Source organism: Ambystoma mexicanum, chromosome 5q, assembly GCF_040938575.1.
Source record: "Ambystoma mexicanum isolate Mex_15411 chromosome 5q, UKY_AmexF1_1, whole genome shotgun sequence".
In the NCBI taxonomy this organism is placed as follows: Eukaryota; Metazoa; Chordata; class Amphibia; order Caudata; family Ambystomatidae; genus Ambystoma; species Ambystoma mexicanum.
The window spans coordinates 25,717,460-25,734,210 of NC_090933.1; the positions used below are offsets into that span (position 1 = coordinate 25,717,460).

General features: G+C 43.3%; 1 protein-coding gene across 4 annotated transcripts in view; it reads left to right on the forward strand.

The window, feature by feature from the left end:
* OTULINL (OTU deubiquitinase with linear linkage specificity like) overlaps positions 1–15,985 on the forward strand; it is a 652,262-nt gene extending 636,277 nt beyond the window's left edge. For all 4 annotated transcript variants that reach the window (XM_069620439.1, XM_069620440.1, XM_069620437.1 and 1 more), the window contains one exon: positions 15,344–15,985. In XM_069620439.1, coding sequence (XP_069476540.1) covers positions 15,344–15,526 — 183 coding nt within the window. In that variant the 3' untranslated portion in view covers positions 15,527–15,985. The remainder of the gene's footprint in view (positions 1–15,343) is intronic.
* The last annotated feature ends 766 nt before the right edge of the window (positions 15,986–16,751 follow it).

A 16,751-nucleotide genomic window follows, 5' to 3' on the forward strand; every position in this document is an offset into this window, starting at 1 on the left:
CTGTTATTATCTTATCACCTTAACCTGCTTGCCCTCAACAATACTCATTAAACACATCACATCATGCTATTCCCTTCACTGTAAAATTCCTGTTCCTTAGTAGCCTCACTAGCACTGTAGATTTGAAGGGTTCCCTTTCAAATTCGTATAACCTTAAAATATTACTCTGGTTCATTCCATATTTGTCACAGCACATATTCCTTTCCTAGTGGTATTTTAAAGTCAAACTGCATTATGTATCTTCCTCTTTTGTCATACCCAATTGGTTTCCACCTCCCACCTCCTCCCTTTCCACCTTTCACTTCAGATTACACTGCAATCCAAAACGCCATCACTCTCGATGCCTGTCCATTTGCATCTTGTCCACTTGTTCCAAAACTTCAATTATTCATTTTTCTAAATGATGTTTTATCAAATACCTCCTCACTTTTTATCATCCTTTATTCCTGATAATAAACATCACTAATGTTTCCTCTACTCTGCCAACATAGTTGCTTATTTGAAAGGCTTGTAAAGTGTATGCCAGAAGACCAGGGTACGCGCTACACAGTCACTGCTCAGCAGAGTACCCAGGGTCCAACGAACCCTGCCCTGGCAATGACGGAGGACTCAGCCAAGGGCAAGTTAGAACTATCCTTTATTTTCCAAACAGACAGGAATTACACAGGAAAAAATGAATTTTCCAGCAATCACAGATTCGGAGCCTGTGTTATAATGGTTAAACATGATCCAGAATCATAATAGTTTTTCCTTTTATACTTTCCATTGTTTCCATGGCCTCCACTGCAGATAAAATGGAAGCAGGAATGTGGTCACATCCGTAATAGTCAGCAAATGTACAATCAACCCACCATTCATCATCCTTTCCATGCCTGGCCTCTGTCTTCTTCATAATCAAGATGACCAGAAACAAGTTAATACTGCAACTTAAATATCATGTCTACTCTTTTTTTCCATAGTCTGCCCTCTCCCATTATTCACAAAATCTCTCTCTCTCTCTCTCTCTCTCTCTCTCTCTCTCTCTCTCTCTCTCTCTCCGTCTCTCTCTCTCTCTCCCTCCCTCCCTCTCTCTCCATCTTATTTGGACCTTTCACTGCCTACTTTACTCTTTTCCGCTGTTCAATTTGCTTCACTAAATTGCTTGGCGCATCCCAAATATCTTCACCATAAAAAACAGGATACATTCACAACTTCTACTTGTAATCAGGTAGGGACCTGACTATTTGCTTGTGGGAAACCGTTGCATGAATCAGGCTCTTGATGTTTTCTCGTAGTAACCAACCCTTTCACCAATTTCATGGATGTCGCCTCCAGTACTAGTGTACATCCACACTACTTCTCTTCCTGCTGGCATACTTCTTCTATGCTTCTACTACTACTCCTCCTCCAACAACTCCTCCTCCCACACTAGTACCACTACTCCTACTCCCACACTACTACACATATCACTCCATCCATTTTCTATGACGCCACTCCTTACACTATATTTCACTTCATTTGCTACACAGACACACTCATACTCACACTGCAGTACCCTTGCAATCACTAAACCAATACCTCATCTTCTCAAACAATAGCCTTCGCAATCCACCGCCTGCTGGTCTCTTGGTCCTCGTCCACTCCACTGCTGACCTCAAACAGATAACGCACACTTGCTGTTTCCTGTCACCTGCTTAAATCTCCCTCCTTCTGCTGGGATTGATCAGCTCTTCCCGGCCAATCTCATTCTGTCTTTCCACTGCAAGATGTGTATATGTGATAAAAAACCATAAGAAGGGGCTAAGCCCCAACAACTCTCTCTATGCTGGATTGCTTTGGGTTACTGCTGGTGGCCTGTGTGAGAAACCAGAAGGTTTCTCACCCACTAGTCACTGAGGATCTGTCATCGAGGTGACCAGGACACGGCCATCGCTTTTGGATTCAATTCCTGGTGGTGTACAAGTGCGGGAGGATCATCGGGATGAGGGGGCTTCAGGGAGTGGGACACTGAAGGGGGAGACGCGGTATCCCTCCCCCTGTAACACCTTTACCCCATCCAACCAGGTAGGATATGTGGGAACTTTACCCTCCCTCCCCCCGTTCCCTTCAAACACTTTCACACGGACAGCCCTCTCTGGGTGAAAATAGACTCCCACCCAAGCAGTGTAGCTGACATGTCCTGCTACTTTGGTCAGGCAAAGACAGGCAATTACAGGCAATCACTCACACCAGACTTCCATTAAACTTCCACACACAGATAAAAGGCAGAGCACGAGAGCACACTCAGAGCGAGGCAAAGCACAGGAAGGTACAGCAGTTTCGAGTCGGCAGCTGAAAGAGGGTAGAAAGACGGCAAACCAAGACAGGTTCGCAAGGAGGGAAATACCCTTGAACTTTTGGTAAGAAACCATTACTTTCAAGTAACCTTTGAGTCAGAAAATGTAAGGTCCGGAAACCAGACTGAAGAATCCGCCATTGTGTGCCGGAGATACCGGAGGCCCTAACGGAGGCCCTACCACATAACCGACCAAGGCTGGGAGGAGCAGCAGCCACCATGGTATCGTCCTTGGCTCCAAGAACAAAGAAGCGCCAGAGATATCAACACAGCCGGTGAGTTGGGTAGACAGATGCAAGGCCAGTCTGTGTTGAAGTCAAGGTTGCAAGCGGCAACATTATATAATGAGCGCTGGAAGGAACATTGTTAAACGCGTGTGATGAAAAACGCGAGTAAAGATAAACTGCTGATTAATGTTTGAACTTGAGAAGGAATGATACAATACTGTTGACGGAGTGGTCCGGCACCGTGAATGTGCTCAATCGAAGCTCTCTGTAGGGTATCCCACCAAGAGGTGGCAGAAATGAAAGTAGAAGAATGATAAGAACATTGTGTGAAGTGAATCAAAGTGGTCCTGCAACAGTTTAAGCAAAACCCATTGGACAGTCGAAAGTCTTTGATTTTGATATCAAGAGGATACGAGCCCGGACAACGGAGATCCATGGATCGATCCCTAAAGAGGGAGACCAAGTGTAAAGATTGTGGTAAAAAGGGGGGAGACCCATAATGAACACTGGAAGCAAGAACTTGTGCATGTCACGATCCTGATAGGAATGGAACATTGATATTTGTTTTTTCGACAGGCCCTCTGAAATAAGAGACTGTTATTGGATAAGAGGCTTTGGCAGAAGGCTCTGATATCTATGCTTTGAACAGTATCCTTGTGGCCACGAAGCCAGAGTGTGTGCGAAGCTTGAACGTGCCGCCTTGCCCTGCGCTGAAAACGTGGGGAAGGGAAGACAACTGCTCAACCATTGTGACATATTATTTCTTTAACACATGTCTTTTTGTATACACTATTGTCCCACACCCATTTGTATTTAGAAGTAATGATTGACAATAGGTTCATTAGTATAGGACCATTTATTTTGACAGAGACTCGACTAGGACTGTGTTATTATTATTTGATGGTCGTAGCTTGCTCCCATCCATGCCTTCCTTACTCCTGGCAGTCAAAGCATTCCAGTTCATATTAGGGGGCCAATTTGTGGTGTCTCTGAGGTAAGTCCACTGAGTGTTGGGATCGATGCCCCTTCCAGTTAGTCTCTGGTGGTTGAAGAGCTAGGGCGCAAATGATGCTACATGGGTGCTGCTGGCTGGTGGGCTACATTTGCTGTCAGGTGAGCTTGTCTCCAACACAACACAGCAGTTAATGGGGCTTTGACAGGTTTCCTGGGTAGATGGTGTGAAACATAAAGAAAGAGACTGGTGAGCATCAATATATAGAAGCATGGTGTGAGACAAAGGCATACTACTTAAATTACGCGGGCAGCAAGGAAAGAGGTAATGGTTATGCTTCCCCCTACCCCTCTTGACAAGGCCAGAGAGCTGTCCTTGTCACATTAAGCATTCCTCTAGTCTCATCTTCTGACCTTTCTTGCGGGTAACCTGTCCACATTTGACATGTCCTCACCAGTACACTCTTTATTTGGATCACATGCTTCGGTCCACCTATTCCAATTTTCTCATCTGTCCTCCTTGTCCACCTTCTGTACTTTATCTGTCCTCCATTCTACTCCTTCCTAGACCACCTGTCGCAAAGTCAACCAGGTATCATTTTGTCTTATTTTGACACAAATTGCTTCCTTTCGAAATTGTTTGAGTCAAAACGTCCCTAGACACTGTCAAACAGTAACCTTCTTCTTCTGGAATTAATCTAGCCAATAACTCTTGACAAAATTTTGATGTGGAAGTCTTGAATGAAATAGCTATAATTTTCTCTTCAGAGACTCACGATCTCTCTCCCTCACTTACATCTGTAAACACATACTGATCCCTATATTTGTCTTTTTTTGGGGGTTCATTATTGGAACAAAAGTGAGCGAGCCGTGTACGCATTCATGCTTGTCCCATCCATCAGCTGATACACCTGAATGAGGGCCATCAATAACTCACGTGGATTGTTCCCTCTGTAAGGTTTAATTACCTTCCTCAACTCTGCCCTTTTTTGTATGGTTTGATGTGCTTGTGATTTCCATTTCCTATCCTAATTTTTGGTAGCATCCTGTTACATTCTATGTAACACAAGTGACATATCCTTTTCTGACTTAAAGTCTTTATCGAATATCTCCAGTTCCTCTCTGTTCTCTCGGCACTGTCCCTGCCTCTATGTCCTTCACTGTCCGTATCCCCACTATTATAACCTATTGAACCCCCACAGCTGAAGCTTTCTTCTTTTCCTCTGAAGCTCTTCCACTGTTTCCATTTCTTGATCTCAGCATTACTTAGCCCACTTAAAGGCAATTTCTCCTGGGGTGCCTACCATTTGCCCTTTTGCAGCATTGGTTTTATATGTGGGGGCTGACCTTCATGTGTTTAATGTCTGTTTTTGGATTATAAATACAAATAAAACAAGGTGGAGAGATGAGGTGGAAGCAGTCTGCAGCAGTTCCCTGTCTTTTGGTGCCTGGTAGTCTGTTTGCTACCTTCATTGTCGCTGCTTCAGTCCCTGTGGGAGGAGAAAGCCTTCAAAACACCTCACATGCTGCAGAGCAGCTGCAGAGCTGCAAGCTGAGGTGGAAGCAGAATGGAAGAGGTGGGAAGATGCTTCCGGAGCCAGCGTTCAAGCCGTTAGGATACGGGCTTGGATTTGAGGAGCCTGTTGAAAAATCCCCATCGCCAAAAGAGACTCGCATCTGCCCCGGCAGACTCGTCTAACCCGACAATGGAAGCAGGTACGGGCTCATGTGACTTTGCGCTTTTCAACAAGTTGCTACCGTCAAGCATAACAAATAATCCACACCCAACAGTATCTTCTCTACGTCTAGAAATAAACTCACTGGATATTGAGAAAATAGACAAGCCAGCTACCCTCCCCCAGGGTGCCGGGGATAACGATAACATCCACGTCCCACAAGAGATTCACTCACCTGTTGGGGGGGAGGTGAGGGAGGCAGGAGTTGGTGTCCTGGATTTGCCGGTGAAGAGGGAGAGTGGGAGAGGGGAACCGTGGAGGCGCCGTCAGGGCCCCTGTAGGACCAGCTGGGTGGATTGGCAGAAATCGACACAAGAGGAAAATTTGGGGTGGGGCGTGGCAGAAATGGAGGCCGAGTCCAGTGAGCGGGCCCAGACATTGCCTATGCACGATGGGCAACATCGGATCCCCTCTCAGTCCGAGGTCCCCATGGGGAGCAATGCGGGCCAGGGTGGGCGGTGCCTGCTCTTGGTCCAGCAGCTCCTCCTCTACTGCCAAGTGCTAGTTTAAAGGTAAATAAGGAATTCCCATTTGAAGATCTTCAAAAAATGGGCCAGGATCACACTAGAATGGGGTCGGAGGGCGAGGATGTTGAAGCAGCGGTTCCCCCTTACTCCGCACCCCACAGACTATGAAGGCAGTTCTATACCTGTTGATGTTCCCATGGCAAATATCCATCCAACTTTACAACTCGCCATAGAGATACATCCAACAATGACGGGGCCGGACTTGAGGAGCCCCCAGAATATGGAATCTCCAATAAACAAACAAATTGCAAACATCTTGGGATGTTCAGATTAAAACAACTTTGGAGAAGACAACACAGATACTCAAAAGGACCTTTTTCTGCATAATTCCGCCAACGACTATGTTTCCCCCCCTTGCAACGAACCACAATTGGACCATGCAGAAGCAGTTGAACTGAATCTGTCAGCAAGAGGTGGTCCAAACCCCCCCCCAAGGAAATCTGGGGGTAGAAACCAAATTGCAACCGTCGCACATGGAAAAGCAACTCAGAAAACCACCAAATCTCTACAAAAAAAAAGAGTGATACGCAAGATAATTCCTGGAAAACATATGAAAACAACACCTTCTAAATCTGTGGCTCGATTTTTTTCAGAAATCACTAGCCATGGAGCAAACGCCGATTGACAAACTCTCCAACGCCAAACTATTGGAAGGAGCTGCTCTGTCTACAAACCGAAGCCCACATGACCGTCCTAGGTTCATCTAGTCGGGCTTGAGAGTAGACCCACCTCTTGCAACGCCAAAGTCAGGTATTCAGTATTTTAAAGACCCAGGCTTACAGGCCAAAGCCGATAACCCGAACTTGATTGCACCAAACCAACACATACTCGACAAGCCACAGGAGTGTTCATCGCCAGGAAAGGACACCCCGGCAAAAGGGCTCCAATTGCATCCCCAGACTCCTAGTGACGCTACCCCGGGTAAGGACAAGGGACCCTGTCAAGAGTCAACCTTTTCCTTCTCTTCCCGTGAATACATTGCGCCTACCACTTCTGAAAACAACCCGCCACACAGCGGAAATAAATCACAAGACCCTCCATGCGAGAGCTTCCCCTGGGGACACGAACCAAAAAACACCCCAACAAGAGAGCTACAGGAAAGGGGGAATTGTGCTGAAAAATCAACAAAGAGCAACAAGTCCTATGGCTTGCCCTCCTATGCGGTCACCAGTACGAAATAGAAGATCTTCAACCTTGTTTTCTAACAACGAGAAAGAGACTCTACCGAAAAAACTCTACATCTTTGCTATAATGTCAGCTCTAACCATAGCCTTGGCACCCTTCAGTAAATTATACGAATCCATCAACGACACTCTGAAGGAACACACAACTTCGGCAGCTATGCTGCATACCAAAAAAGCATTTACTTAGAAGGTTACATTACAGCTTTGGAAGCAAGGGGGGCACAACCTGCCCAAATTCCAAAACTACGAAGTGAATGGAAGTGGAATCAAGACAACAACACGAACTTCCTGCGGAGCATTCAAAACTGTTAAAAATGTTGCCTGCCTCCCAGACTGATGAGGCTCTAATGACACTTTCCTGCATGCCTGTAATAGTGTTCAAAAGGTAAGGGAATTATCAACTAGCTCAGACAAAACAAACATGAAAATTACTGACATATAGGAGGTTATTTCTTCAAAATCATTAAAACAACCACGGGATCATCCACAGAGATCAATAAAAAGAAATCCAACAAATGGATGTTTGGTCATGACTTTTGAGGATGATACCCTGAGTCTAGCTTCTGCATCAGTCGGTTCTCGAGAAAAATTACAGAGTGAGACCAAAAGAACTTTAACTCTGGAGATGCCTGCATTAAAACACAATGGCTCTCAAAGTAAGGAGTCTTCAGCATACCCACTCTTTGCTAATGGATAGAGGCCCACTAAAAAAGAAGGGAGCAGAGTTGTAACAAAAGAGGCTCCACAAACTAATCCTGAGTCAAATAGGAAGTCAAAAGACAGCAAGAGAAATGATGAATGTGCTAAAGGCCATCACAGAAACCAGATTGTGAAACTCCTAGGTTCGGAGCTGCGTCATCCAGAGAATCCATGCCAGGGTGACTTACCAGATAAACATCAAATTGTGATTGAGGACTCCGAACGTAGTATAGATCTTATGGATCTATCAGAGTATTTGGTGGAAAACTCTGAATCAGAAGTCCCACCATATCCACACTTGGCGCGGATAGAGAGTAAGGATTCACTCCCAGAAAAGCAGGAAAATGACGAGGTGAAGAAAGAAAGCCCTTATTTGATGTTAAAAGACAGACGAGAGAAAATACAAAGGTCCTCTCATTCAAGAAAAACGGATAGAAAGTATCCACCAGAAAGAGTAATGGAGGAGAGGGCCCCTTCGGGGGAAAACACCAGCTTCTCATTCAGTAAATCCCAAGGACAGACCATCACCACAGAGATGACACACCAACACCAACCCTTCCAAGCGTGAAGACAGAGCAAAATCCAACCCATGAGAATTGGAGCCCAGGACGAAATTCCATGCCAAACCAAGTATTGGCCGGAATTCTAAAAATGGGCGCAGCTAACATCTCGAAAACGAGAAGGACAGTTACATCCGATATAGTAAAAAGCTGGGCAGTGAGAGGACCTTTAAACTGGAGCGTCTTGGAGGGATTCAAGACCAGCTGATCCTGAACAGGAAAAATATATTGGGCCTCATTCCGAGTATGGCGGTAAGGGATAGCGACCACCACTAACGAGAGTGGTGGCGGTAATCCCTTACCGCCATACTCCGAGTTCCCTTTGTGCCATGGTGGTTTTAACACCTGCTTTTAGCAGGTGTTAAAACCCATGGCGCTAAGGGACCTTGATGTTAATTACGCCACCGTAATTTACGGTGGCGTAATTGACGCCTTCCCCACTCCCATTATACCCTATGGGGCAAGAATGGGAATGGGGAAGGGTAAATGGGGATTGGGGAATTACCGCCCCGCCAACCTTGGAATGGGGCGGTAATTCCGCCATCCACCAAGGCGCTGCCGGTCCGGGTACGGCGTCAACCAAGGCGTTAATAGCGCCATTGGTTAGCGCCGTACTCGGAATGAGGCCCATTGGCTCTAATCCATTGTATCCCAAATTTAAGGCAGATTCGTTCTGAGGACATCAAAATCGTGGAATTTAGATCCACCGGGAAAAGGGACTGTGTGTACTTACACATTCCATCTCCAATAATTAAAACCATGTTGGCTGCAGACCAGGAAAGTTTCCAAATGATGCGATATGATCTGCTCGACTGTCAAACGAGAAGGGAGGTGGTGCATAGTGAAAAGACCTCGGACTACGCACATACGTAAGAAAGGTTAAAGAGTGGACAGGAACGTGGGAAGACCCCAAGCTCAAAACAACTACGCTCATCAGACTGTATTCAAGAGGCCTCTGCACAACCAAGGCAAACTTCGATAAGCAAAGAGGATGAGACCTTGGCCTCTGAGACGCTTAGAAACCTCCGAAGAACGGGACAAAGATTGGAGGCGCACACCGTGGGGTCAGATGGGAATACATACATGGACCCTTTGGACAATGGACGCTTCCCAAAAGGACCCCTCCAGAAGTTGACAATCACATTCTCTCGAGAAGAATCAGATATGGAAATTGAGGAGCCTTCTAGATGGACATGGATTTCAAAGGCTTTAGCTACAAAAAGCTAGCCATGCCGAGTCCTGATCGAAACAGAAGACGACATCCTGAGAGACGCAGTTAAGGCTACTTGGAAAGACATCATAACAATGGTCAGCTGGAATACAAGAGGCTTTGGCCACCTCCTGGAACAAAGTGATGTCAATTTGGGAGCTTTTGACATCCTATTTCTCCAGGAGACGTGGCTTACCAAAAAACCATTTTTGGATGGCTTCGAAACCTACCTTTCACCGGCAGCCCAGGGTGTGGAAGAGGCCGTCCATCCTCAGGCCTATTGACTGTTATTAGATCCAGAATGGAACTTCAATATATAAAACCATTGATAACAAACATTCATTTCAAAGTGTCTCTCCTGAACTCGACCCAGCAAAACTTAGTAAACAAAACAAATAACGGTGACGCTGTGATTCTGATAAATACATATTGGAATCCCGTAATCACAAATGAAGATTATCTGGAAATGGCAGATAACATCCTTGAAGAAGCACGTGCAGAATGCTGTCTGTAATTCATCATAATAAAAACCAAAGACCTCAAGGGAACTCAGAAAAACGTTCCTTTGAATATGGTCCGTGGCCATCTATGGGTGTCTCTGATGGCTTTGTGGGATTTACAAAATCTACAAACAACAATTGCCAAACCTAGTCTCGCAACTCCGATTTGGCAAAGAAACAATTATCGTGCTAATTTGGACCACATATTCGTCTTGAGAGAGAGATGCTGAAGAACGTGACCGATTTTGAGATTATTAGAACAATTAACAGCGATCATAATCTCTTGAAGGTAACATGGACGTGTATGCGGGATATCAGAATCAGAATGGTCACAGAGGTGGAGGGCTACAAAGGAGGAACCAAGCTCAGATTGTCTGTAAACGCAATCATGGAACTGACCAGGACATACAGCAACATCTGCAAGAAAAATCAAGAAGCAGATATGAAACGTAGTATTGACTATCAGCCACTCCTAACAACCTATGAAACAAAAAAAAGAGATGGTCTAACAGTGACGTAAAAATCCATCAACACGTATTTAACAAACTCATATTAACAGAAAGGAAAAACCTAAGAAAGATAAAACGGTAGGCAAAAAAGTCTAATTCCGTTGTGCTCATAGAACAGGTAAAAGCAGCAACGAAGACCTATTAGAGACGGCTGCGGCTACAAAGAGAATCTTTGCGTCAGGCCGACGCCGTTGCAATGTTAAGACAGTGCGTAGCAGAAAATTGAGAGACTTTTGGACCTTAATTAGAGCCACATCTGGAAAACAAAATAACCCCCTAAACAACTTTGTGGGAGAGAAAGCTTGGATTGATCATTTCACCACCTTATTCCAGAAACCTGGACACGAGATCTCTGTTAACCAGACCAAACCTAATAAACCATGGGCAAAAAGGGATTTGGAAGATATTCAGAAGTAACGTTCCAGTTTAAATAGCACCAGGGCCCCTAGTCCTGATGGCATTAATAACACGGATCTTAAGGAACATCCACTAGAATGGGCAGCTTTTATCAATGAAGTAATAACTAACTACATGGACGTAAGAGCAATACCCACCTCATGGACAACAGCAACAATTGTTCCAATTTATAAAAACGGCCCAAGAGACCAAGCTAAAAACTATCCCCTGATAGCACTTTTACATGTTATCGGTAAAGTCTTTGGGTCGCTTCTATTGGGCAACTTCCAAAAATGGGCAAGAACTACAGGACACGAAGATCTACTCCAATCTGGTTTTGTTAAAGATGCAGGAACATCACCAAACATCCTCCTACTGAGCACCTTAAAGGACGAGATCCACGAAGCTAGCCCAAAAATGTATCTTGCTTTTGTTGACCTGGTCCAGGTCTTCGACCAGGTCAACCGGGAAATCTTGTGGGAAAACTAACAGCTAGAAACTGCCGAGAAAGCATATTAGACCCAATCGGAGCCCTCCATCAAGACACTTCGGTTAGGGTCTGCCTAAATCGAGGGGTACACTGTCCGACCGAATTCCAACAGCCAAAGGAGTAAAACAGGGGTGTCCTCTTGCGCCAACCCTGTTCAACTCTTACCTGTGGGACATCAAAGACTCCGAATTGAGGGTCCATTCATCTCCTCCAGCTGTAGGCAAGACAATGATCTCAAGACTCCTCTACACAGATGATTTAATTCTATTGGACTATAGTCCAATTGGCCTGCAGCGTCAATTAAACGAACTGGCAGCTTACATAAAAAAAAACAATCTTGAAATGAACAGGACCAAAACAAAGGTCATGATCATGGAAAAACAAAGTAACCGGCATGATACCTTCTGCTGGACCCTGAAGGGGGACAAGATTGAACAGGTCAAAGAATTTAAAAATCTGGGGGTGATCTTAAGCAACAACAAACAAGAAAGCCTGATGCAAAATCATCTGTTGGAAAAAGCGAAGAAATTAGAACTACAGGCAAGAACAATAGACAGAAAGTACTGCCGTTTCACAATAACACTGCTTGTTCAATTCTACAAGGAAAAGGTGGAACCTTCTCTAATTTATGGTGCATATGCATTGCAGACGAACGTCTAGAAGGTCTCTTTTGGAGAAAAACACTGAATTTGCCGGCATCATCACCAGTATCAACGATACACCAAGAACTCTGTCTTCAATCATTACAGTCCATGGTTGTTAGAAACACGATGATGCTATATAGGAAGACAATTACTAGCAGCCGAATAAACGTGTTGACCATCATTCACTCTGAAATCAAAGAGAAAAAAAAGTAACCTACTGGCGAATTGGGGTAAAAAAAAACAGAAAACTCTTGAAGAAATAAATAGCTCAGAAGAGGAACTTACTCAAAATCCTGCTAAATCCAAACAAAAACTGTGCGAATGGGACTGGATCCAGACAATCTCTTTAACGTCTAGAAGTAAATTGATAACCCATTTGCCACCGATAACTAGGGGACTAAACGATCTATCAACGTACATGACAAAATTCCCCAACAAGGTTCTGAGAAACACCTTCTTACGATTTTGAATGAATCTTCTGTTGACCATTAGAGCCATAAGAAAGCTAACAACGGATAACACCTGCCATTTTTGTGGAAACAAAGAACAATAGGAGACAATTTGACATCTCTTGTTGTCATGTCCGGGATTGACAGCGTTAAGAACTACGCACATCGGCCATATATTTGCAGACACGAGAACGTGTGGGGAGGAGTATTGGTGTTGCAGCTTAATTGAGGGTGACAACACTTCCTATGTGATAGCGGTCTCCCAATTTTTTACAAACTTAAAACTCCAGTATTGTAATTGAATTTCGACTTGGAGGATGGACTGAGCCTTGCTAATTTCTTTGGGGCATTACTCCTTTACCGGATGGGGCTTCGCAAATCTCGCATCTCTGTCCAAAAGTTTAGGACATGACATTTCCTTCAAGATAAAAAGAAAAAGAAAGAAATGGGAGGACTTTTATTAATGGAGGAGGGATGTGGAAACAAATTTCTCTTGTAAACATTTCTTGTAAATTGAATCAAGTAAAATAAAACAATAAAAAAGAAAGATAATATTGCATTGGAGGCATGTTAGAATTCTTTGAAGAACGCGGCTTGTAACACCTTGGCTGTACGAATCCTATCACCCAGTGCCTATTATACCTGCATTTGTTCCTTAGTGTTCCAAATGTAACTTCTTGTTTTCAGATTGTCCCTTTGGATCGTCCCTTGTATTTAACGACCCATAAACTTTGTATGCCCTTCACACCTGTATCATGTTGAATTCCAATCTAGTTCTTGGTATGCCGCCTTTGCAAAAGTGTCACTGGCTTTGTATCCATGCCATTTAGAAAATGTTTGATTATTTCAGTAAAAAATCCCAAAACATTGCATTTCATCACAAAACCTTGGCAATCTGCGCAATAGCAAATGGTGTGCTTTCAGAAGATTTTGACCTTTTATGTCTGTGTGCCAAAATGACTGCTGCTCTGCAAGAGTACAGCAATAAATAGTGGCTGAAGTGCCTACCCACTCAGCCCCACACTACTAGAAAGCCAGCAATGATCACAGTCATAAAGGTGAAACAGGCACTGACCAACTGGCAAACGCCATTGGCTTCCTATAGTAACATGGGCCGAGTGCAGGCTATACTCGTTAGGAGGAGTGTCAGCTGGTACAGAAGCAATCCAAACACTAATATTACTGTGGTACCAAAATATAAGAATGTCTAACCAAGGTTCTATAAAAATAGAATTTTTAGGTAAACTAACAAAAATGCACACAACTCATGAAAACAATACTGGCCAACCGCTGTAAAGAAAAACAAAGAGAGGGCAAACTTTAAAATAACGGGGTATTCTTGGTTTGTACAGAAAGGTGCTCCGGTAAGGAATCCAGCAGAAACATTTCAAAGTTATTGTGTATTTATTTTATTTTATTTATGTATGCCTTGATAAGGTAGAGAAGCAAGGCTTACAAGTCACTAGGGCATTTTAAAGCGTCCAAGAGGGACAGGGCCTCTTCACTTACATTTAGTTCTTGTTTTGGGGGCTCAACAGTGTGGAGTCAGGCTTCAAGGTGCTTTACTGCTGTTTAGACGGTGTAGAGGCGATAGAATTGTGCTTTCCCAATGGTGAGTTAGGGTCGAGACGGTTTCAGGTGAGGGCTCCCAGTGGATCAAATCAGGCTTAGACTAGCCTATAGAGCAATAGGCTGCTGGCTGAACCAAAAATGCTAAATGCTTGTGTGGGCCAGTTTGATGAGTTACTTCACTATGCGGCTAATATTTGTGACCAGTGTTGTTGAATCTTTAAAATGCACAATTTGCATCACATTTCATCAACAAAAAAAATCCCCATTGGTTACTATTCAAATAGTGTCACTAAAGGAATGAATAGACATTTACAACTGTGGCCCATTTTTTTCATTGGTGCCCGAGACATGGCCCAGTCCGACCCTGAATCGAATCAGCAAGGTCAATGTGTGCATTATGCGTTTTGGCATGGAGCATTATGAAAGTGAGTTCTAATTATCAGATCTCAATTTCTGAAGCTGAATTACACACATCATTTTATTACTAAAAATCAAAAAAGCTCAAGCTTCCCGCCCTCAAAGATGCTATTCTCTCTGTCTGTTTGCTGGGGTACAGATATCTAACATACCAATCCATGCCATGCATTGCCAATACGTTCACACATAGCAACGACTAACCTCTATGATGATTCATAACTAATAGGAGATGTTCAAATGAGAGATCATAAAACATACATTGTTTTCGTTCAAACCAAGAAAATGAGTGAGGTCAGCACATTTGATATGGAGAATGCTTTGTAAGTTTAAAGAGAAAGCAATAGAGAGTGATGATTGGACTAGTGAGGATTGCATTGGAAGGTGGAAAATGGAAGCACAGAATGAAATCTGGAAGAGGCACAGCAATGACCAGGCAGAAAAAAGCAGCCATAGGAATTGAGATCACAGAATATGTGAATGAAAATATGAAGAAATGTGAATACGTAGGATGGGAGGAAGTAAAGGTATCGGAAAGATTGAGAAACCTAGTGCCAAAACCTGGGCAGCCAAAGGAAGAGAGTGATGGTAAGAAATGAGTGAAGAGAGTCATTAATGAGTTCATATGAAAATGACTAGAATAAAGGAATGAAAAAAAGTTTGGCACAGTCATAGATATGCAGCAGACGCACTAAGGAAATATTAATCACGTTAAGAAAACACGAGCCTATTGGGGAGACGTTTTGAAAGGTGTAAGGAGATCTACACACATGCCATGCGTGTGCACACTCAACAATGTCACTGATGTTATACACAGCACAAATCATGAATATTCAGTCCCCCTATTTAGGAGCATATATTTAGAAGATCAACATAGGCTCACATGATGCATATACTATGCAATGCTTTCTAATTAAGTCAGACTCTGCAGTAAGAACTGTTATGTTTGTTTTTCCAACAGGTTGACATGTTTCTCCTTGGATACGCTCTTGAAGTGAAAATAAGAGTCTTCAGGCTGTTTAAAATCGATACTGGAGAATTTCAGGCATATTATCCCGACGAGTACCCTAGGGAATGGCACGAGGTGTCCCTTGTAACCGAAGATGATCGTCATTACAACATTCCCATATTTAAGGATAAATGAGATGGGGCTATACTGTTTACTCATCGTCAAGGGATTGCCGAGGTTCTGTGGCTCCAGAGTTGTTCATGGATGAAAAGAGAAAAGCGATGCTGTCCCCGAGTGCCTGTTCCCCAGTGCCTTTAAATGCACATTTGTGGCTGTTTAGCAGTTTAGGGTATTGTCTGACATTGTGTTGTTCTGCCTCTGTAAGCATGTTTTACAGTTTTTTGTACAATCTACAGAAAGAGCTACCTTTTGGATCTGGTCCACTGATGGCTCATGTACAACTTTCTGAATGAATGTCCACCTTACTATTTATTTGAACTGTGCAGTGGCTCCTTTTGATTGTCCCCATTTTGCCGCCATTTTTAATGTGATGAATTGAATGAGAACTCAGGCCAACGCTATGAAGATTTATTTTGGAGCATAATGGGTGATGTTAATTAAATCTGTTACGCCACAGTTTATAGAGCTAAATCATTTATGTTTGTGCTGTGGAAAATTTGGAACCGAGGCATGACGTGTTTGAGATGCTCTTGTGTGCAAACAGGGTGGACAAATATTGGCTAGATTTTAAAGGCTCACTGAGCTCTAAGGTTCTGCGGATTTGCTGTTGTGAAGATCTTGATGAGTAAATTCACAGTTTGAGAAGCTTCGGTATCTACTCTGGTCCATGAGCCAAAATTATAGTGAATCTGGCCCTTAGTTTTGCCGTGGATTCTCCCAACAGATGTCACCCTGAACCAGCCCCAAAGTAAAGAATGGACTTTGTTTGTCTGTGAAGGAAAAAGAAAAAAAACGGTGGGGTAAAAACTTATTTTCCATCAAACAGTAATGAAATGATGGCGTAGCTTTAAAAACAACTTGAACCAACCACTATAAATCAAAATATACGCAACTGGTAGCTATACAGTTGGATTTGTTTTATTTAGATAGCGTTTCCCCTTTTTACACACACACATATACAATGCTTTGAAGCAGGTGAATGTACAGCAAGTGAATTTCATGTGCAATGTGTTTATATATATGCTTTTATATATATATATATATATATATATATATATATATATATATATATATATATATATATATATATATATATATATGTTATGCCATCGCCCTAGCGCATGGCATAGTTAAGGTTAAGGGAAATTATCTATGGAGTTTCAGAAGATGCATTTTATTAACAACCCTTGAACCCTTCCAGGAAACAAATCTGAAACAATTCCACAGTAATACTTCAAGC